The sequence below is a fragment of the Dendropsophus ebraccatus genome, chromosome 5, assembly GCF_027789765.1.
Source record: "Dendropsophus ebraccatus isolate aDenEbr1 chromosome 5, aDenEbr1.pat, whole genome shotgun sequence".
In the NCBI taxonomy this organism is placed as follows: Eukaryota; Metazoa; Chordata; class Amphibia; order Anura; family Hylidae; genus Dendropsophus; species Dendropsophus ebraccatus.
In genome coordinates, this window is record NC_091458.1 from 136,363,431 (window position 1) to 136,385,936 (window position 22,506).

A 22,506-nucleotide genomic window follows, 5' to 3' on the forward strand; every position below is an offset into this window, starting at 1 on the left:
TCTGTAAGTGTACCCTAAGGTACGCTCACAGAGTTTGTAGAATTTCACTCCATACCGTCATCTCTTATTGGGACGGTACTGGCGGAAAAGATGTGTCTGGGGGGCAGCGTACGCTGCACTACCCCCAGACACGTCACTGGAGGATGAGGATGATGAGGATGAATGGAGGAACGAAGGACCCCCCATTCATCCTCACTGGCTGTTTCGGTGTCGGAGGTAATAATAACGTATCCCTCTGACGCCGAAAACACCCAGGGGGCCATCTTTATACGGGGATTAGTATATGGGGTATGTAGTGGTGTAGTGTCAAACTTTATTCAATGTAGTGTGGTGTAATGTAGTGTTTTTTACGTGTTTTTTTACAGTAAGTATAAAAAAAAAACCTACGCCAACAAAGGAGTTGCTGATAAATGCCGCAGTTATGTGCGGCACTTATAAGCAGACCGTGGCAGTAGAATATAGAAAAAAAACACCCTACGCCAAAAAGGAGGAGTTGCTGATTAGCAGCGCACTTTCGTGCGATGCTGATCAACACTCAGCGGCGATAGGGTGCGGAAAATAGAAAAAAAAAAATTTGAAAAAAAAAAAAAAAAAATCTGAACATCCCTGTAGCTGCTGATAAGTGTATTACACATATCAGCCGCTAGAGGGCAGCAGAGCGCAAAATACGGAAAGAGCCGACGCTGGAGCCGAAAATAGCCGAGAGAAGCCGAACGTGACGTCACGGAAGAAGCCGAAGACCCGAACGAAGACGAGGATGCCGCGAACCCGGAAGACGCCGATCAGGAGCCCGGGACAGGTGAGTAATGTACAAATACCTGCTCTGGACCCCTCGGCTGCCTAGCTGAGGGGTCCAGGGCAGGTATTTACTATATTGTGGGACTCTGATCGCCGTGCCACCGGCCCGATCGCCGTGAACGGCCGGCCGGTACCGGCCGGCCATTCACGGCGATCGGGCCGGTGGCACGGCGATCACCATTACTTTTTACAGTAATGGCGGTCGGTGCCGTCCTCGGACAGCACCGACCGCCATTTTTTTCTGGGTCATCGGGTCGCCGATGACCCGGAAAGGTTCCGATCGCCGCTATTGGCTGATCTGAATTGATCAGCCTATAGCGGCGATCGTAAGCACGGGGGGTGTTAACCACCCCCCGTGCCGTGAAGCTAAGATGGCCTGCTATGATTTATAGCAGGCCATCTTCCCCGACCGCTGTGTGTGAACACGCAGCGATCGGGGAAACATCGGGCGTAAATTTACGCCCTGATGCGCCAAGTACCAGGGCGCGAGGGCGTAAGTTTACGCCCGATGTCGTTAAGGGGTTAATGTATATTGAACAATCAGGTTAGACAAATCTAAGCTGCTCATATGTCCCTATCGCATACGGGGCGCTAAGGATGAAGGTATGTCGCTTGCCTTCATCCTTGGCGTCGTTCCTGTGCAGTTTGTAGTGTAATCCTTTGGTAAGGTCATTCTGAGCGCTGACCCCCCTCCTCTGATAATCGTTAGAAGGGGTGGGCTGGCCGGGGGTGGATGGAAGCTGTGGGGTCGATAGCTTTCCCCCAGTGCTCCAAACGGACTTACTAGACACAGGATTACACTACAAACTGCACTGTGGTGTACAGGTACATTGTGGTGACAATTACCTATCTCTTTTTGTTCTGTCATTAAGGGGTTAAAGGAGTTTTCTGGAACTTTTACTCAGATGGTTTATCCTCAGAATAAGCCATGAATATCTGATCGGTGCGGTGCCGACATCCAGCACCCCCAAACAATGAGCTGTCTTGCAGCGGCACAGGTCCAGCACATACACAAAGAATATAGCCAGACATATTTGGCCCCATGTATTGTAGTGGCCCTGGATTACAACAGCTCAGCGGAACTGATCAGACATTGATGGTCGTTCCTGAGGATAGATCGCCAATGTACAATGCATACAAAAACCTACATTTATAGTATGGTGCTTCCCTTCACCCATGCAATCAGTATTGTTTGAAAGGGCAAGGAAAGGGGCCATCCCCATCGTGCCTGGACAGCAGAAGCTAAAGCTTTGGCTGGCCAGGTATGATGGGAATTTTAGTTTTGCAACAGCTGGAGGACCAGAGATTCCTCATCTCAGCATTTAAAGTTATACGGTCATACTGTTCCCTCTGTCATACTATTTAAGAGGATTATCCATGATTGGAAAAAACATGGCTACTTTCTTGCAAAATAACTGCGCCACCCGTCCCCCAGGTTGTATGTGGTATTACAATTCAGCTCCATTCACTTCAATGGGACTAACCTGCAAACGCCCACCCAAACTGGAGATGTGCTGTTTCTGAAAGAAAGCGCCCATGTGTTTCTAAGCCTGTATAATCCCTTTAACTTGTGTACTTTTACTGTGTTGGTAATAATGGCTTGACCTCTGCCCCATATTGTGTAGTATTGTGACTCTATAATTCCAATCTGCCAGGCTGAAGACGGTAGATGTGGTCATACGCAGTCTGCAGGGTGCAGAAGCCCTTGTTAAAGGATTTGAGTCCCGGCTGAGCCAGGAGGATACGATAGCTGCAGATCCGGTTGCTATTCAGTGTCAACAAGACTTATTACAGGTTTGTTGCCTTTCTAACTTATATTTTGGAGCAGCTTGTAAATCTTTTTCCTGGGATTGATCGCATCCACCTGATGTTTTACAGCAATGGCTGAACGAAGCAACAGAGAAAGGCGGTGTTATTTCTGCGCTGGAGGAGGACGTTGCAAAAGCGAAAGAAATAAGAGAGCGCCTGAATCAGAGGAGCCTAGAACGCAGCCTGGATGTGGATCAGTATCAGGAGAAGACGGTCAAGCTTCGGGAGCGGTGGACGGGCGTGCACACTCAGCTAGAAACACGGTATCTGCTTTCCTTTTCTTATTTTTTTAACTAACCATACAAAATGAGATTTCCTTGTCTCGATTTACTTATCACAACCGTATCGTTATAACAGACAATCCGAGTTGGCCTCAATACGAGAAGTATTAAAAAGTTACAGGGCGCAACATGGCAGCTTAATCCAGTGGATAGAGGCGACAAAATCTCAGCAGGAAATGATGAAACCTGGACAGTCGGAAGACAGAAGAGTCTTGTCGGAGCAGCTTAATGAACAAACGGTAAGGTCTGGCAAGATATACTTTTTGCTCCAAATAAGGGATTTTTCTGAAACTGAAAGTTTTCCAGTAATAACCCTGTGCATTTCTTAGGAATTTAAAGGGGTATTAAAACTTAAAGGGGTATTCCTCTGAGCTTAAACTTTTTAATATGTTGCTTTCCTGGCGTAGAACATACCAAACGGCCTATTACTGCTCCATGCTCCCCCTGTGTCCTCCTGACTTATCTTGGGGTCCCAGCTGAACGATCATGCCTCCACTTTAGAGCCAGACTCCTCTTAGAAGTGACACCTTGCTGGGCCAATCATTGACTGAGATGGGACAGCGCTGCGACCAGTGATTGGCATCATTCAGCCAGGACCCCAAGATGACACAGTAGGACACCGGGGAACCGTGGAGAGGTAAGTATAGGCTGGCTGCTATGTTCTGCCCCGGGCAGCCACATTTTAAAAGTTTAATTTTAGCAGAATACCTCTTTAATATTTATGAAATGGTTGTTGTGTTGCAGAGCTCCTTTTCTATAGCTTATTGGTTTAGAAAGAATGTGTGACCACTGTTTTTACCCTGCGCATACTTTTAATTTAGGCATTGGTGGCTGAAATAGAGCGGAATCAGTCTCGTCTGGATGAATGTCAGGCCCTGTCCCAGCAATACTCTGTGTCTGTGAAGGTTAGTGATGTGATGAGTAGCCTGTTCAGTACTTTCATTTATGTCAATTAAAGCACAGTCCTGTTCACCATCAGCACAGACGCGGATTCTTTACTGTAAGAGCAGTGAGGCTATGGAACTCTATATTCTTTACTGTAAGAGCAGTGAGACTATGGAACTCTCTGCCACATGATGTTGTCATGGCTGATTCTTTAAATAAGTTCAAGGCAGGCTTGGATGCTTTTCTTGGAAAATATATTACAAATTATGGACTTTAGATTTCTGGCGATACATTTATCTACTAAGGATTATTTTCGTTTAGAATACACCTTTAATTCTTGGCTCATTAAAAATGTTATTGAACATGTTTTAATAAATAATTTTTTCAAGGATTATGAACTGCAGCTCATGACGTTCAAGGCCTTTGTAGAATCGCAGCAGAAGTCACCACTGAAGCGGAGAAGAATGCTGTCTACCTCAGATGTTATAACACAAGAGGTGAGGTGATAGATTTTATATGCGTTTATACATATGCAGTTAATGCACTACATGTCATCACTATTTTCCCTCTTTTTTTTCACAGTTTATGGATCTCCGAACTCGGTACACTGCTCTGGTGACTTTAACTACACAACATGTTAAGTACATCAGTGATGCCCTGCGAAGACTTGAAGAAGAGGAGGTATGGTTTTGTAGTGAGAAGACGCACATTAAACTTATCCAAATTCTATGGTCACCAGCGAGATACAGCCTGGATACATTAGTCCTAACTTCAATAGCCAAACAAAAAGTTGCAGCACACCTCAGAAGTCCATCAGAAGAGATTTATTCCTCTAAGTACACTGCATCTATAATATTGCTATGTTAGACCATTCATGTTAACGTACAGTTTAAAGCGACTCTGTACCCACAATCTGACCCCCCCCCCCCCCCCCCCAAACTGCTTGTACCTTCGGATAGCTGCTTTTAATCCAAGATCTGTCCTGGGGTCCTTTCGACAGGTGATGCAGTTATTGTCCTAAAAAAATACTTTTAAACTGGCAGCCCCGTGTCCTACGGGAGTGGCCTAGATTGTGTATGCATTAGGCTGGCACAACCTCTCTGTCCCTCCTCCCCACCCTCCTCATCATTAGGAATGCTCCAGGCAGATTGTCTTCTATTCGGCAGCTGTGGCAGCCCGTCACATGGGCTGGATCATTAAGACACCTGTGCAAATGTTCAGCATGGAGAAAATGTTCCAGTGGCATTCCTAATGATGAAGAGGGTGAGGAGGAGGGACGGAGGGGTGGTGCAAAGTTAGGGCACAGATACTCCCGTTTGGCACGGGGCTGCCAGTTTAAAAGTTGTTTTTAGCACAAGAACTGCATCACCTGCCGAACGGACCACGGGACAGATCTTGGATTAAAAGCAGCTATCTGAAGGTACTAGTGGTTTGGGGGGGGGGGGGGGAGGGGGTCAGATTGTGGGTACAGAGTCGCTTTAAAGAACTAACAAGAAATATATATGTATATCACAAACCGTTTACAAACAGGGGCAGTTCACAATGGTGGGGGGCAGTCACACAGTCCTTGAATGGGTGATGTGCTACGGACCGGAGTTCGGCATCAAGCTCTGAAACGGTATAATTCTTTTTGCTACTGTACTGTCACGTGGCTGTGTCAGTACAGTAGTACGAAGATTTAAACTGTTTCGGATCTCCTGGCATCATCATGAATGATGATATTGGGAGTCAATTATTTAACAAAATTGAGGACAAAAAATTCTCAGTCAAATGAATCAACTGTATTGCAGAATTTATTCATAAATGGTATCTGGTTGTTATTCTGTGATATTCTTCTCTGATATGAGAACCACAGTTTTTGATGCATAAGTAGGGTGTAACTGATAACGCCACAATGAGTAATCCAATACAAATAACAATGACGTCAGCTCATTGCCACAGAGGACAAGTATCTGAGAGAAACAGGATATATTCCCTGAAACACAAGGCATGCTGGTCAGGCTTACTCTTGGTGCAATGCAGAAAAGAAGAGCATTGGCTTAATAAAATGGGTGCTTTAAAAAAAGAAAAGGAAAGTAAATTTTTAGAAAGTTCCAATAAAGCTGCATGTATCTGGTACTAGAGATCTACAATGCATTATGCCTTAGTAGAGGATTTATGTTCTTGAAGCACCTGTGTATGGTATAATACATTTCTTTCATATAATGCCCTGTACATTGCAACTTTTGTTGCATCAATGTAGAAAGTTCTTGAAGAGGAGAAAGAAAAACACGTTGAAGATCTGAAACAACTGTCTAGCTGGGTTTCTAGTCTGTCCCAGGTGGTGTCAACACGTGGAGGGAGCAGTGCTGACCTGAAAAAGTCAATCTCTGAGAAAAAGGTATGTAGTCTGTAATACCTGGTTCTCTCCTGAAGGGGTTTTCCAACCTCTATGGGTGGGCAAGATGAGGAAACCATACTTACCTTGCTCCCTTGGTGCACTTCTGTAGTAGAGCACCGATTCCTTTGAGTTCTTTGAGGTTGTTTTTTTACTTTTGAGAACCTTGTTGAGCTTTATTTGTATGGTCTTAACCTGAGGTGTTATGTTTTTGATTTTTCCCCCCTAGGCATTAAGTGATGAGCTTCTCTCAAAAAAGACTGACATTTCTGAAGCTATTAAATCTATGCAGATCTTCTTAGCCAAAAACAATGATAAGTGAGTACTATTACTTCTGTGTTAAGATGTGTGATCTTTAAAATCTAAGTAAAGGTCTTGTTGCAATCTATGGACAATATCTCATCAATTTTTTTGTGTGTGTATGTATATATATATATGCACACACACACACACACACACACACACACAGACACACACACACACACACACAAAGAGTGCTTGTACAGGTCCATTAGTTTTGGTGCTTAAAAAACTAATGTTCTAGTGGTCAGGGCCATTTTCACCATGCCGGGGGGTAGTCACCACTGGCCAGTGGGAAAAACAGTGGTAGCCATCCTCTTGACTATCTAGGCTCTTATTAGCATATTGAGCACCAAAACTAATAGTAGAGATAGCTGGGGAACAGGGAGGGCCTAAATAAAATAGGCGTATTTAGCTCTACAAGGAACATGGTGGAAGCATTTTTTTTTTTCTTTTTTTTTTTTTTTTGTATTGTAAAGGAAGAATTTACATCTGTCAATTCAAGGATATAATTTCCTCATTAGAAAATAATGTCACCCTTGCCCTTTTCTGCTGACCATCCTGATCATATGTGAAAGCTCGTTTTATTGGGAGTGGTGTGGGGGGTAATCTTAGGGCCTGTTTACATGGGATGATAAGCGCCAATGAGTGTTCCATTCCAGCTCATAAAGCCGATAATAAGTGACAGAGATTTGATAAATGTCATCTGCACAAGACAGCGACTGCGTGATTTATCGTGCCCTGTATGGGTGTGGCGATCTTGCTGATAAAAGGACCCTTAGCGTCCTATTACATGGGGTGATTATCTGCCTAATCAGGCAGAATCAGGTAGCTATTGGACCGTATAATAAAGACAACAATTGGCCCTCATCGGCCTATCGTTGTGTTTCGGTGAGTTTAAAAATCATTGATCACAGACCGTGCATCACTCCATGTAGGTGGTGTGTGGTCGGCTGCTGATGAAAAATTATAGAAAATATTAAAGCTATTACTTACCTCTCCAGGCTTCCCCAGTGTCCTCCTGCCTGTCCCCCTGCTCACAACACTGACACTTCCTAACCGGTCTCTGCATTGACCAGATGCTCAGGCCATCACTGGCAGCAGTGCTGTCCCATCTCGGCCAGTGAGTGGGGAGCAGGCAGCAGGACACCAAGGAGTGTGGAGAGGTTAGTATAAACATTGTTGTTTTCTATGTACAGCAAGGGCTATATGGACATCACTAACAGCTTGGTAAGCGATCTAGCAGATCGACGCTCACTTACATAGAAAATTTGTCCCTTAGCCTTTGTGGCCAGATTAAGTTGATTAACCTTCTAGCTCTTTTCTCCCACAGATTGTCCCCTGAAGAGAAGGCAGAGATCTCGTCTCAGATCCAGGAGCTGAAGGGAACCTATAACCGACTCTGTGAGGAGTCTGATAACCAGATACAAGTGCTTCACACAGAGCTTGCTCGGGAGGCCGAACAAAAGGTACGGCGTACCCCATCCATTTTACATATGTTCACTTACATAGGTTACGTGTGTAATGATACCAGTAGTGTGTAGGGACATCATTATCGTCACTTGTTGGTTACAAATAGGTGCATTACTAGGTATCTTTAAGCTTTTTGTGTTTTTGTGTGCCTTGAGAGGGGAGAGAGCTATATTATATGGCTTACTAAAAAACTTTTTTTCCTACCTTATTTTATACAGTAGCACATTGTTACTTTACAACCACTTACTATAAAGTTAGATAAGTGGAATGGAGCAATGTTGATAAGCTTCCATTTATACCTCTTTTATACTTTTTGTTTGGGTATAAAGGCCATTTTATGAGTTTGCATCCTAATACAGACGATCCTGTAGTAAGATGCTGACTTGGGCCTCTCTCCTCTCAAACGCTTCCATTCATTTTAACTTTTGTGACCACATGTAACTTTCTGTTGCGCTTTCTCTGTAAATATTCCGTTAGTCACACATCCTAACCATATTTTTGTCTGTTCCGTTTTTTATTGTGTTTAATATGCGCACGTGAATGTCTCTGTAGAGAATGAAACTACCATGGTCACTCAAAAGCGTTTGTTTTCCAGTAACCATTTTCCTTTTTGTTATTTATTTATTTTTGCTTTTAACAACCTTGTTGAGAGAGTCGAGCACACTTAATGTTCTGGTATTCTCTGTACTGAGCACGATGTGTCCTGTTTATGTCTTACAAAAAATTAACTGGCATCCCTGCTTATATGAGTACCACTAACCATCCAGAGGCTACGTGTAAACCTCTGGGAAAAAAAATAACGGAGTGGAAGATCCCTATATGTGGGGTTCAGTGTTGCAAACAGTGCTGGCATGCTGGAAGCTAACACCAAAGCTTTTCCTATGTGTTATACATCGTCGCATAAGGTTCTCTTGTCTGTTGCGTTTCCGTGGCACTTGCTGCAACTCCGGTAAGTTGACAACTTTTCTATGTCCCTTTTCTATACTGTTATCGTTCTTAAAACTTTTTTTAATTTTATTGCCCTTATTTTATCATATGCAAAGGAGATGCATGTAGATTGTAAACCGCCAATAGGTATGTGGGCCTAAGTGCATGTTATAATCTTCTATCTGATTCAGTCTGTACTTGAGCAATACGTTGCATGGTCTGTTTTGGAGAAATATGATAAATCTATATTGCTATAGTTAATTATTGGTGAAGGCTGTCTTAAAGGAGAAGTCCAGCTGCAGTAAAATTATTTTTCAATAGGCAGTGCACGGGGGAAACATAACAAATGATACTAAATCACCTCTCCCCGTGCCTCCCCAGCGCGGGATCGCTGCTCCGGGATATCTAGCAGAGCTGACGTCTTGACCTTGTTGGTGGACTGCCTGCTCAGCCAATCGGTCACAGGGGCGGGATGCCGCTGCAGTCAGTGATTGGCTGAGTGTGCAGTCCATCAACCGGAACGGGCAATCGTGTAATGATGTCACCTGGGGGGGGGGGAGGGGCTTGGAAATGCCTCCCAGTGGGGGGTCCTGGAGCCGATCAGGCAATGCATTGCTGGCGTGGAGAGAGGTAAGCAATCCTTGATTGTTGTTTTGCCCCTGCCGGCTGTCAGAACTTTGCTAAGGCTGAACTTCTCCCTTAAGACAAAGTATTGTGCTGATTCTTCCCACAAATGATGGTCTTATGGTTTTGTGCTGCATATTTGCTGGTGTCTGTCTATGGAGCTTGCTAATATTTGATTGTAGCCATAGAAATGCATGCTGATTTGTTGTTTTTTTTCTGTTACCGCACCCTTTTTCCCCCCACTTGGGGTGATGCTTTCCCTAATGTTGTTTTTCTCTCTTTCTAGGAGTTTCACACCATTGCCGGAGTTATAGATCTGGGATCCATGGAGATATTTCCTGTATTCTGGGCAATGCAGAAAGGTCTTATAGACCAAGATACCGGCCTTATGCTTCTGGAAGCACAGATTGTCCTGTCAGGCCTGGTTTTTCCTGAAACCAATGAGATCATGACCTTAGAAGAAGCTCTTGAGAAGAAAATGATAGATATAAGGATATTCCAGCATCTTCAATCTTTAAGTATCGCTAACACGTTGCTAGATAAAGGCACGAATCAGAAAAACAAAGTTCGTGTCCTCATAACTGCAATAAAAGAAGGGGAAATCGCTGAAAGCGTTGGCCTGAAAATCTTGAATATCTATTTGTCATCTGGTGTCCTTCAGTTATCCGCAATCCAAGATATTCTAAGTTGTAGCAACCTAATGGAAAAAATTGAGACATCTTGTAAGAAGTTTATTGATCCAAACACTGCAAAACTAGTGAGTTTACCAGAACTTATGCAAAGCTGCATATATCATGAGGCCACCGGACTGAGGCTTATTCCAGTCAAGCAGCTAGCTGGTGGGATGGTGTGCCTCAGGTCCGGCAAAAAGGTTAGCATCTTTAAGGCAGTGCAAGAAGGACTCATTGACAGACAAGTTGCTGTAAGACTTTTAGAAGCCCAGTTGTTTGCAGGTGGGATAGTAGATCCAAAAACCGGTCATAGACTTAGTGTGGATGAAGCGGTGAGGTACCATTTGATGGACAAGGATATGGCTTGTGCTCTGCTTACACGACAACTTATTGATGGTGGTATCGTCGATTTTGCAACCGAACAAAGGCTCTCATTGGATGAAGCAGTTAAATGTCATCTTATAGCACCGAAGCTCGCCCTTCTTGTATTGGAGTCACTGACCTCCATTAAAGGTTTTCTGTGGCCAGAATCGGGTGAGGTCCTCCCTGTTTCAGATACCCTTCAGGAAGGCAATGTCTCTGCTGAGCTGGCAATGAAAACTCTTAGTAACAGACAGAAGATTCAAGGCCTCTATGTCTTAGAAAGCAAAGAAGTTCTGACTTGGGACAGAGCCATTCAGTGTGGGGTCTTAGAGGAAAGCAATGTGAAAACATTGCAGTCTACTGTAATTCCGGACATAGAGCCTAGTTGGTCAGCAGAAAACAACCAACAACCCGGAGTCCAGCCATTCCCTGTTTCTCGGTCTAGCGGTTCACATCTTGTTGACAAGAATATCCGGGAAATTCTCATGAAGTCACAATCTGAGAATAAAGAAAAACTGGTGTCGACTTTAAGACATTTGAGCTACATAAACGTTCACAATGGCCAGAGACTGCTGCTTATTGAAAACAGTGAAAACAAAGCAGACAAGCAATTCTTAGGGGACCGTCAAAGCTATTTTAGTGCAGAAATTCCTGATCTTAAACACTTTGCCAGTAAGAATAGCCATGATCTGGAACAGACCAGATGTTCTGAACTCATAGAAGAGCTTTCAGACATAAATAAAGACAAAAAGAGCGAGCCAGAACCTCTAAGCCTGTCGCAAAAAGAGAGCATTTTGTCCTTGTGTGCGGAGCAGCCTCATACATCATCTTTTCAGACGATTGAAATCATAGACCAAAATCCTTCCAAACATTCTGCTGGTGAATTACAATCCCTGGCATATACTCAAAGAGTGTCCAACAGTGAGTCAACCAAAACTGACATCATTCAGTCTCCCGGGACAGGATTGGTGGCTCCCAATAACAGAGGTCAGACTGATGGCCAACAGTACATCACATCGAAGGCCGAAAGGTTATCCAACGTGCCAGAAAAATCATCATCAGAAGTAGATTCTGATGGGAAAAATGAAAACATCAATGTAGAACAAATTTTATGTGAAGTTGTAGAACATCAGAAAGGAACATACAATCAAGTTATTGTAGAAAACTCCAGAAATGCAAGTGAGAAACCAGAAAAGATGGAAGATTCACCAGATCTGGCTTCCATTGAAAATGTTTCCTTTGATTTGGAAGAGGAGGACACTTTAAATATGCTGTCTGAGCAGATGATACATGGCGGTATTATAGACACTAATTCCGGCCACAGGCTGCTGCTACATGAGGCAGTTGCCATGGGGGTCATCTCCAGCCACACGGCTTTAGCACTTATGGAGCGACTTGGACTGTTTTCAGGTTTTTTCGATTCCCAATCATGTGAAGCATTGACAATTCAGGATGTAATAGGTGAGGGGTTGATGGATGAAAGCCTCTTGCAGAAAGTCTTCCACTCAGACAAGTCAGTTGCTGGGGTTGTAGACATGAAAAGCAACCAGATCTATTCCGTTCAAGAAGCAATGAAAGCAAAACTCATTGCTGAAAAAGTAGCCAAAAGTATTTTAGAGGTCCAGGTGATCACTGGGGGTATACATGATGTGAAGAGAGGCAAGAGGGTCTCAGTCACATTGGCTTCTAGTTTGAACTTGGTAAATCCTTCAGATAAGGAAGAACTAATAAGGTTAGAAAAAGCTTCGAAAGGTAAAAGTACAGACAAAAGCACCAAAGAAAAGCTCCTATGCTTACAGTTAGAGTCTAGTGGAATCACCGATCCAAAGTCTAAGAAACCTTTGCCTTTACTAGAGGCCCTCAACAATGGCGTTATTAGCAGACGAGACGCTATCCTACTTTTATCAAAGCAAATTCAAGATGGCGGTATAATCCATCACTTATCAGGGATGCGATTTTCCGTGATCGATTCCCTTAAACACGGAATGATCGATCAAGACTTATTTGAGGAGCTCTCGGAGTTTGAGTGCCTTTATCAGTTACCAGGAGGGCATCAAAGAGCCGTTGCTTCCAATAATGGTAGCGTTACGTCAAGTATGTTAAGTTGTAAGCAAGAGAATGGCGATATTCCCTATACAGACGTGTTACAGAAATGTAAAATCGATGTTCTGACTGGCCACAGATATGTCAAACCCGATTTACTGGCTAAGTATTCGTATGAGTCTGAAGATTCTAAGTTGGACTTGTCCCAGTCGGTGTCTTCCACCAGTCACAAGGCACAAAAAAAGCACATACTTGATTTAGGAGATACTCCCAGTCCTCAAGATGATTGGGGGGACCAGCAAGCTCCTGCTGATCTTATGACTCCAAATGAGGGACAGGTTGTGAGTTCTTTATCCGTTCTTAGGGGTAATATTATAGATGTGGGTCATAGTGAAGCGCCTTCTCAAAATAAAGTGCCTTTTGGTCTCACAAAATCAAACATTACAGACAATATGGTTATGAATGTTAATGCCAGTGAGTTAAAGGTGCCAGTTAGTGATAGCATACCAGTGGCATCAAATGCTGGAAACACCTCATCTGTTCTTGGCCGTTCAAAAAAGACTACAAAGCTAAATGGATTCTCAGTCCGCCAGCCTAGTAAGAGCACATCAACATCTTTTAGTGAAGTAGACCGTAACCAAACAACTGTATCAAAGGCTTCTAGTGCCACACCACCACCGCCACCATCATCATCATCATCACTACCACCTCCATCATCATTACCATCTTCATCCATAATAGATGCAAAGAAATTGTCACTGACAAGGCATCTGGAGGGGTTCAATCCAGAAGCCCCATCTATATCTGTAAGAAAGGACAAGACTTTAAGAACAGGAGATAAAAAACTGAAATCTGATGATTTTGACACTCAGCTAGATGGAAAAAAATCTGGAAAAAAGAATTTTGATCCCAAAACCAGAGAAAGTGACCCACTTATAACTTCTGTTCGTCCTAAAATTGTGAAAAAACGTGATGCAGACAAAGATAAGACACAAACCACACAAACTCGTCTCACTGACAAACACCAAGCTTGTGCTGATGTCCAAAAGAAGATACATCTGGATCAATATTCACCAGACCTGGAAAGTCAAGATACGCAATGTCTGACAGTAGAGGATAAGTCTATAGAGCGTATAAAGGGCACAAAAGAACCTCTGGATACAAGTGTTGCTTTCCAAGGGGGAATAATGGCCATTGCTAAAGGTGTCTTACAGGACAATAAACCTGCGAAACGTGCTAACACAACTGCTGTACATGGAGCACCTGAGCGTACAGATAAGATGGCTTGTAAGAAACCAGAGGACAAGACTTTGGTCATTGTTGTTGAGGAGAGAGAAAGGGAATCAAAGGATATGTCCAAACCTCAAGTGTCTGCTCTAGATTCTATGAAGAAAGACAGACTGAATGGGGAGGAACCTGGTGCCAGCCAAGACATTAATATCCCTGAGCAAGGAGGAGAAGGTGGAGAAACAGACCGTACCAAAGAATTTGCCAAGGTAAACAGATATCTTAGAATGTCTGAAAGTCTACCCTGCATTTAGTCAGGTGTCCTAAAATAGTTTTGTATTGTTTCTAGCGTACTTTTTATAGGGTTTTACAGGACCCATATATTTTTTTTTTCTTACTTTTTTTTAAGCAAAAACTGCAAAAACTTTAAAACGTATAGGCACTTCGGCCCAGATTTCTCAATGGGTGTAAGACAGAAGCTGGTGTAAACGGCCCACAGCAGCCAATCACAGATCAGCTTTCACTTTACTGAAAGCTAATCTGTGATTGGTTGCTGTGGGCAGTTTACACCAGCTTCTGTTTTACACTCTTAAATAAATCTGGGCCTTAGTGTTATGGTCTGTTGACTAAATTGCATGTTTTTTTTTTTGTTTTTTGATTTGTCATTTTTTACTACATTTACATTACATTTACTACATTTTTTGCAGAAAGAAACGCCTTTAAAACTACTTCTTAAAAGCAGTTTGTATAGCTCCCATTGAGGTTATATTGTTTGCATAGCTCCCATTAAAATCAATGGGAGTTACACAAATTGTGTAACCTGCTTGATTTGGCAGTTTTTGGCTTCCCAACCACCTCTGGCAGATACACCATAAGTGTCCCAGATGGGCATACCCCTATAATGCAAACCTTTCTGCAGCTTTTTAGTTAGTTACTGATTCTACTTTTCTTATGAAAATCGACCCCTGAGTTATTCTTGTTTAAATTGATATCAAAATGAGCTCCAAATGCCTATGGGGTGTTTCCCAGGGCTGCAGAAGCACAGCAAGGTTCGCCCCTTCACTGTATAGTAAAGCTTCTGTCCTACTTTTACATGAGTGGACGGGCAGATCATTGGCACCCTCCACTGTGCTGGTTTCTATATAGGAGGTTTTCCTATAACTAAGGGATACATTATAATTGTGGGATATTTAGCTTTATTATAATTACTATTGTTTTTTTTTTTACATTCAATAGAATTTACAGGATGCCCGCAATAAGCAAGCTTGCCTTCAGCATGAAGAGAACCTTGTGTGTTTCCTTTCAATGCTTCGAGATATTGAAGTACGGCTGGGGTCCCTGCAGCCTGTCTTACCGGGCCTACAAGATGTCCAGGAGAAACTGAGACAAGCAGAGGTAAATAGCTGTATTGTTAGGGCTATTGTAAGTGCTGGTGCTGCATCCGAATATACAAGTTTACAGGACTTTGATTTGGTGTTGAAGCACCTCATGTTATAGAGACCAAGGTTGTCTTCTATAATATGGAGAGTTGTCATAAATGGAGTATAAAATTATATTATACCCATGTACTTCTTATGAAAGTAAACCCCTGAAACATTGCTTTAAAGCCTATCTAGCTTTATTATTGTAGAAAAGAGGTAACTAAAACATGCAAGACACTTCACTTGGAGGCACAATGACTAAATCGTTGTTACGAGAGTGCCACCTTGTCAATAGTTAATGAGTGGTGTCCTTGGCAGCCAAGACTATGGTGGGTGTCCAGATAGGATTCCAAGGTAGTCAGAGGTTCTGATCAGCGGCAGTGATACAGTTTTGCTTAGCTAGTATGCAAATAAGTCAGTCGCTTGTGGTACTGTTGCTGAGCCAAAGTACTATACTCTATAATGTATGATATTGTGCTGCTGAAGTTATATATCTAAGGGCCGTATTACACGGCCCGATAACTTATGTAAGTGAGCGCAGATCTGCTAAATTGCATTGATCAATAATTGTGCAGCAAGGGCTGTATATGTGTATATATATCTGTATTGCTAGCGATGTCCATGCAGCCCTTGGCCTAGTGTAAAACAATAAACTTTTTACATACCTGTCCACACTCCCCAGTGTTCTTCTAGCTTCTGCCTGCTCCCCGCAGCCACTGCTGGAACTTCTGAGCCAGTCTCTGAAAAGACAGGCCGCTCAGCCAATCACTGACCAAAACAGGACAACGCCACAGCCACTGATTGGCCGAGCGGCCTGTCATTTCAGAGACCGGCTTAGAGGTTTCAGTGGCGGCTGCAAGGAGTGGGCAGAAGATAGCAGGATATCAGGAAGCATGGAGAGGTATGTATAATTTTTTTTTTATTATTTACACGTTCATCAGCAATCGGCCACTCATCGCTATTACACGTAACTGCCTCATTGACCTCTTGGTGCTGGGGGGAGACAACTTCTAGTCCTGCTCCTCCCTCCATCCCTGAGAGTTCTCCATATTGCCTTATTGCGGTTTCCCTGAGCTGCTCCTTTGTGTATCTGATCCTTGTAGCAGTTTGATGCCCCATGTGCTATATTGCTATGTCTTGGCTTCCTCCTCCAGGTGTGCTTCTGCGTTCCCTGTATCCGTTTGTACTCCTGCTCTTGGTAAACCACAGTTGGATCCTCTGTGTCCTATATGCCCAGAACCCGGACCACCTTATTAGTCCTGCTATTCCTCATACATGGGAGAAGAAAAAAAAGAAAAGCAGAAAGCCAGGGGGTGCGGAAACATAATAAAGTATACTTACCTATCCTCATGCCAAATATCTCTGCTCCCTGACAGCTGGTGGCCTCCTGCAGCTCTTCCATCTGCAACGTCATTTACCCAGCTGAGCAAGTACCCACTGGGCCCACCGCCCTAGTCCCTGACTGGTTGAGTGGGTAGTCGTTTAGGCTGGCCATGACATTGCAGCTGGAAGAGCCAGGTATGTGATGTACCCGTATTCCAGCCAAAATGACAGTGAGACCTGGGTATGACTTTAAGGAGGCATGAGGACTGGTAAGTATACTTTATTAAGTTCCCGCACCACCCGTCTGCTTTTTTTTTTTTAAACTTATATGGTACTTCCCTTTACATCTTTTTTTTTTTTTTTTTTTTTAAATACAGTTTTATTTGATTTTTCATTATTTTGTGGAAAACAGAACAAAGTACATACATCAGACTGTCGCAGAGTATAACACTGTCTATGACCCATAAACAATAAAATGTAAACCAATCATAAGAAGAGGTGCAAGTGTCCTTATTTAGTCCCATAGTCCATGAGGAGAGGGGTTCCGGGGCCCGAACGTGGCCCATCCCAGTCCTGAGATAGCGAAGGTTAAGGGACTTCCCTTTTAAGCTTTTAAGTATGAAGATGTCTTTTCAAATGAATGGAAGCTCCAAGACAAACAGTTCTTTCATATTAAATAAGTGGACCTCATGTATCTCTTCCCAGAGTAGGTTATGCTCAGATGGTCCACATCCCCATCAGTGGATTTTCCAGTTTCTCCAAGAAAATATTAATCTGAGCCTTCTCAATCATGTCATACTGTGACAGCTGGTGAAACCAGCTTCAGGTCACATAACCTTTTATTGTTGGCCTGTCATATCCTTTGCTGATGGTAAATGTAACACAATTTTGCTCATATAAAGATTATATCCCCCTTCTCTCTGCAGGTGCTTGACCGAGAACTGAAGAATTTGGAGTCTCCCATTACCAAGGAGCTTGACAGTGTGAGGCTGATAGTTTCCGAGCAGCCTCCTCATGTGCCGGCTCAGCTTCTGCGGGCTTTAGAGAAAGATGCTAAGAACTTGGAGAAGTCATTAAACTCCATCAGAGAGATTTCCGAGTCACGTGTTAAACAGCTCCACCATGTGTTTGAGGATAAAAAGGTCAGCATTACTACCGACTATTGACCCTATGTTAACAGTACAGAGTGTTATATGTTCAGTATACTGTGTCTATGCTTAGGGCCCTATTCCACCGGACGATTATCGTTCAGATTATCGTTAAATCGTTCGAATCTGAACGATAATCGTTCGGTTGAAATGCAGTTAACGATTAACGGCCGAACGAGAAATCGTTGATCGCTTTATAAGACCTGGACCTATTTTTATCGTTGCTCGTTCGCAAATCGTTCGCATTAAATAAGACATCGTTCGGTCGTTCGCAATAGATACGAACGCAATAGCGAATAAATAGTGAAGAGAAACGATCGCAATTACGATCATAAGTAACGATTATCGTTCCATGGAAATGACCGAACGTTTTCAGGTCTTTGGCAATAGCGGTCGTTTGAGATCGTTAATCGTTAACGATTATGCAAACGATAATCGTCCGGTGGAATAGGGCCCTTAGGCCTAAAGGGGTTGTCGGGGGACATACTTTCTACTTATTTTATAACATCCATTAGTCATACTCACTTACCCCAATCCTCTCCAAGTGTCTGTTCAGGCGGCTTTTGGTGCCTGCTCATCACCGCTTTGTGGTAGTATCCGAGTAGTTACCACAGGAACTGCATGTGCAGCCGATTACTGACTGAGGCAAGACACTACAGCCAGTGATTGGCTTGGCAGTTTCTGCTGGGACAACCAGGAAGAAGCTTCGATGAGTGGGGTCTGGGAGCCATAGGGACAGCAGTTGTGGACAATTGAGGTAGGTGAGTATGACTTATTTTTTATGTTTACTGCACCCCTAATCATTGTAAAAAAAAAAAAGTGATTTTTTTTTTTGGCACTAAGGACTGTGGTACCTCTGTAATAAACCACAATCTGTCCTGACCAAGCATTTTTTTTATGAGAAGTAATGTAGATGCGGTTTGACGCTTCCAGCATTACCAGTAGCTAACTACTGTACCTGTATGTTTCATTGAAACAATTTAATCAGTACAGTAAGACAGTGACGCCAAGGACCCCCCCCACCCCATTCTTTATAGTACAGGTGCATGGTGTCCAGTACACACAATACAATGGAAGAGGAGGACTGGAGGAGAAGGCTATGACTGGTGACTTATAAGAGGCAACACACCCACACAGTGATGCCTAAAGCACCTTCATTGTGTGTGATCCATGGTGTGTTGCAGAATGACTTTACACAGGACTGCAAGAGTAGGTTCTGACTACGTGGCAGAAACGAAAGATACTCAAAAATAAATTTGTTGAGAACCAAGTTGTTTGAGTTAGGAGCAGTTTGAGTACAGAGATACCACTGTAGTGTATGTAATGCAGTCATTTTCTTATTTAAAGGAAAAAATCTGTTCTGAGCATCAGGAGCTGGAGAGCAAACTGCAAACTCTTCTGCAGAGAGTAAAGGAGATCTCTAATTCTCTTGACTGCCAGAAGACAAGTGATTTTGGAACGACATCTACAATAGTCAATAACCTGAATATTCTCGAGGTAATTCTTTAAATTGTTAAAGGGGTATTCCACTCAGATAAAATTCATGTTAACGGAGAACTCCAACCTGGGGTGATTTTTGGCAGAGTGCTGGGGAAGGGTAGGAGGAAAGAAGAAACATCCTCTCGCCTCCCCCGCTTCAGTGCTGGTGTCTGTATCCCATCTCGGCCCTGACTGGCTGAGCGGGCCTAACACGTCATGTCCCAGGCCCCCACTCGGACCCAGAAGCGTCTAGAAACGGGGGACCAGAGCTGCAGGATCCCAGCACCAGAGCTGTACCGGGGGAGGTGAGAACATGTTACTACTTTCATCCTCCCTCTCCCCAGCACTCTGCCAAAAATCACACCAGCCCAGAGTTCATCCTCTCTCCTGGAGAATAACAATGAATTACATGTCACTACTTCTCTGTCTCCTTCCCCCAGTTGTGACCCTGCTACTTTCTGCTGAAGGCACTGAAAACTGTGTGTGAGCAGTTCACTGTCTCCCTCCCTCCCTCCCTCCTTCCCTCCCTCCCTCCCTCCCTCCTTCCCTCCCTCCCTCCCTCCTTCCCTCCCTCCCTCCCTCCCTCCCTCCCTCCCTCCCTCCTTCCCTCCCTCCCTCCTTCCCTCCCTCCCTCCTTCCCTCCCTCCCTCCCTCCCTCCCTCCTTCCCTCCCTCCTTCCCTTCCTCCCTCCCTCCCTCCCTCCCTCCTTCCCTCCCTCCCTCCCTCCCTCCCTCCCTCCCTCCCTCCATCCTCCCTCCCTCCCTCATCCCTCCCTCCCTCCCTCCCTCCTTCCATCCCTCCCTCCCTCCCTCCATCCCTCCCTTCATCTATCCTCCCTCCCTCCCTCCCTCCCTTCCTTCCTCCCTCCCTCCCTCCCTCCTTCCCTCCCTCCTTCCCTTCCTTCTTCCCTTCCTCCCTCCCTCCCTCCTTCCCTCCCTCCCTCTTTCCCTCCCTCTTTCCCTCCCTCTTTCCCTCCCTCTTTCCCTCCTTCCTTCCTTCCCTCCCTCCCTCCCTCCCTCCTACCCTCCCTTCTTCCTTCCCTCCCTCCTTCCCACCCGCCCTCCCTCCCTCCATACCCACCCTCCCTCCCTCCTTCCCACCCACCCTCCCTCCTTCCCACCCACCCTCCCTCCTTCCCTCCCACCCTCCCTCCTTCCCTCCCACCCTCCCTCCTTCCCACCCTCCCTCCCTCCTTCCCACCCACCCTCCTTCCCTTCCTCCCTCCCTCCCTCCTTCCTCCCTCCCTCCTTCCTCCCTCCCTCCTTCCTCCCTCCCTCCTTCCTTCCTTCCTTCCTTCCTTCTTCCTTCCTTCCTTCCTTCCTTCCTTTCTTTTTTCCTTCCCTCCCTCCTCCCTACCTCCATACCTCCCTCCCCGCTCCCTCCTGACACAGCTCATATAAACAGTTTTCCTGGCCAGCCGTTTCTGCACTGTGTGATGCCACGAAGGTTAATCACAGTAAGGTTAGGAGAGCGTAAGCTGGCTAGGAGAGGGTGACGGAGTGAACAGCTCACTAACTGTTTTCTGTGTCTTCAGCAGAAAGCAGCAACTCAGAACTGGAGGAAGGAGGAGTAGATATAAGTATGGAATAAATTGTTAGTCTCCAGAAGGGGGGATGATTCAACATGTATTCTACCTGACCAGATAACCCCTTTAAGTGTATTCCCAAACAATATGTTAAACAAGTATTCTACAGCCATGTATGTCTATGTTATTATTGGAGACACATAGCTTTTTCAGAGAGTACGCAGCAGTGAAAATAAGTATGACCTTACCTGTTCTCCTCTTATCTGTAGAACCTGAAGCAGCCTGTGGCAGACACCCGGGTTGATCTGGAGAACATCGCCTATGATGTTCAGTTGTTTATTTCTGAGCAAGCTCAAGATTTGTCACCACAACAAAGTCGCACATTGCTTCGCCTTCTCAATGAGCTGCAGAAATCTTTTCGGGAAACTTCTGAAAGATTGTTGGCTCAGAAGGAAGTTTTGCAGTTCCGTGAACGACAGGTGAAATAGAGATATGAGCTTAGATAGGAGGCTTGCTTACCCGTCTTACACTGCGTACTAGCTAAACAGATAGCGCGGTCCTTGAGTGGAAAGAGATGCTTTACCTTAACACTGTAACACTCTGGCGGCAGGTCTCTTGAAGTGCTCCACCTCACTTTCTTTTTACTTCGATCATTACACAGTGGTATCTGGTTTTGACTGACCCAAAGTGACCTGTTACTTACTCAGGGCCTGTTCACACTATGGTAAACAGGCAGAAGTTCTGAGCGCAACCCCAGGAGCCCTGCCTGCTATCTGTTTCAATGGGATGCCTCTCACCCTTCTGCTCTCCGCACTTTTCCACTCAAAGAATTTACATGTCAGTTCTTTGAGTAGCGCGGAGAGCAGAAGGGCGTGAGGCATACCGCTTGTTTTCCATGTGAACAGACCCTGACACAATAGTATCTAGTTTAAACCAGCCCAGTGTCATCTGTTCTCACGCTCCGTACCTATATGGCTCGTCCCCCGTCTCACTCCTGATTTTAATCCATAGGTTTGTCTCGAGAGTAAGGGCCCTATTCCACTGGACGATTATCGTTCAGATTATCGTTAAATCGTTCGAATCTAAACGATAATCGTTCGGTTGAAATGCAGTTAACGATTAACGACCGAACGAGAAATCGTTGATCGCTTTAAAAGACCTGGACCTATTTTTATCGTTGCTCGTTCGCAAATCGTTCGCGTTGAATAAGACATCGTTCGGTCGTTCGCAATAGATACGAATGCAATAGCGAATAAATAGCGAAGAAAAAACGATCGCAATTACGATCATAAGTAACGATTATCGTTCAATGGAAATGAGTGAACGTTTTCAGGTCTTTCGCAATAGTGGTCGTTTGAGATCGTTAATCGTTAATGATATGCAAACGATAATCGTTTGGTGGAATAGGGCCCTAACTTACATAGTAGATGTTATACGCCATAATGTTATATATAGGGCTACATTTACTTACTACGCTATCATTGCTATAGCGTTTGACAATTCCAAGGTTCCGTTTTCCTATAGAAAGGGAACGTCTGTGTAGTCAGGAGTAACCAGCTGTTTTCTCGTTCGTCCGTATTAACCTTGCCTGGTTTGTGTTTTGTATTTAACCTCTTGTTTGCTTTGCTTTTCTAGGTTTCCTCTAACAGTGAAGGATTTCTTCTTCAGTCTGGTATTGGTGTAGAACACTGATATCCACTCTCTGGTTACCTCTATACAGTATTTGGCTAGGGATTTTTTTGCCTGGTATAAAATGGACACATCGTGCTCACCTTATAGGCAGGGATGAGTAGGATAGAGACTGCATTCTCTGAGCCAGTATAAGACTAACA

At 44.3% G+C, this 22,506-nt stretch overlaps 1 protein-coding gene across 11 annotated transcripts in view; it reads left to right on the forward strand.

The window, feature by feature from the left end:
• The window catches only part of MACF1 (microtubule actin crosslinking factor 1), a 177,205-nt gene that overhangs the window by 60,344 nt on the left and 94,355 nt on the right, over positions 1–22,506 (forward strand). For all 11 annotated transcript variants that reach the window (XM_069971385.1, XM_069971392.1, XM_069971386.1 and 8 more), the window contains 9 exons: positions 2,454–2,592; positions 2,677–2,870; positions 2,965–3,127; positions 3,710–3,793; positions 4,163–4,270; positions 4,356–4,454; positions 6,016–6,153; positions 6,380–6,468; positions 7,784–7,919. In XM_069971385.1, coding sequence (XP_069827486.1) covers positions 2,454–2,592; positions 2,677–2,870; positions 2,965–3,127; positions 3,710–3,793; positions 4,163–4,270; positions 4,356–4,454; positions 6,016–6,153; positions 6,380–6,468; positions 7,784–7,919 — 1,150 coding nt within the window. The remainder of the gene's footprint in view (positions 1–2,453; positions 2,593–2,676; positions 2,871–2,964; positions 3,128–3,709; positions 3,794–4,162; positions 4,271–4,355; positions 4,455–6,015; positions 6,154–6,379; positions 6,469–7,783; positions 7,920–22,506) is intronic.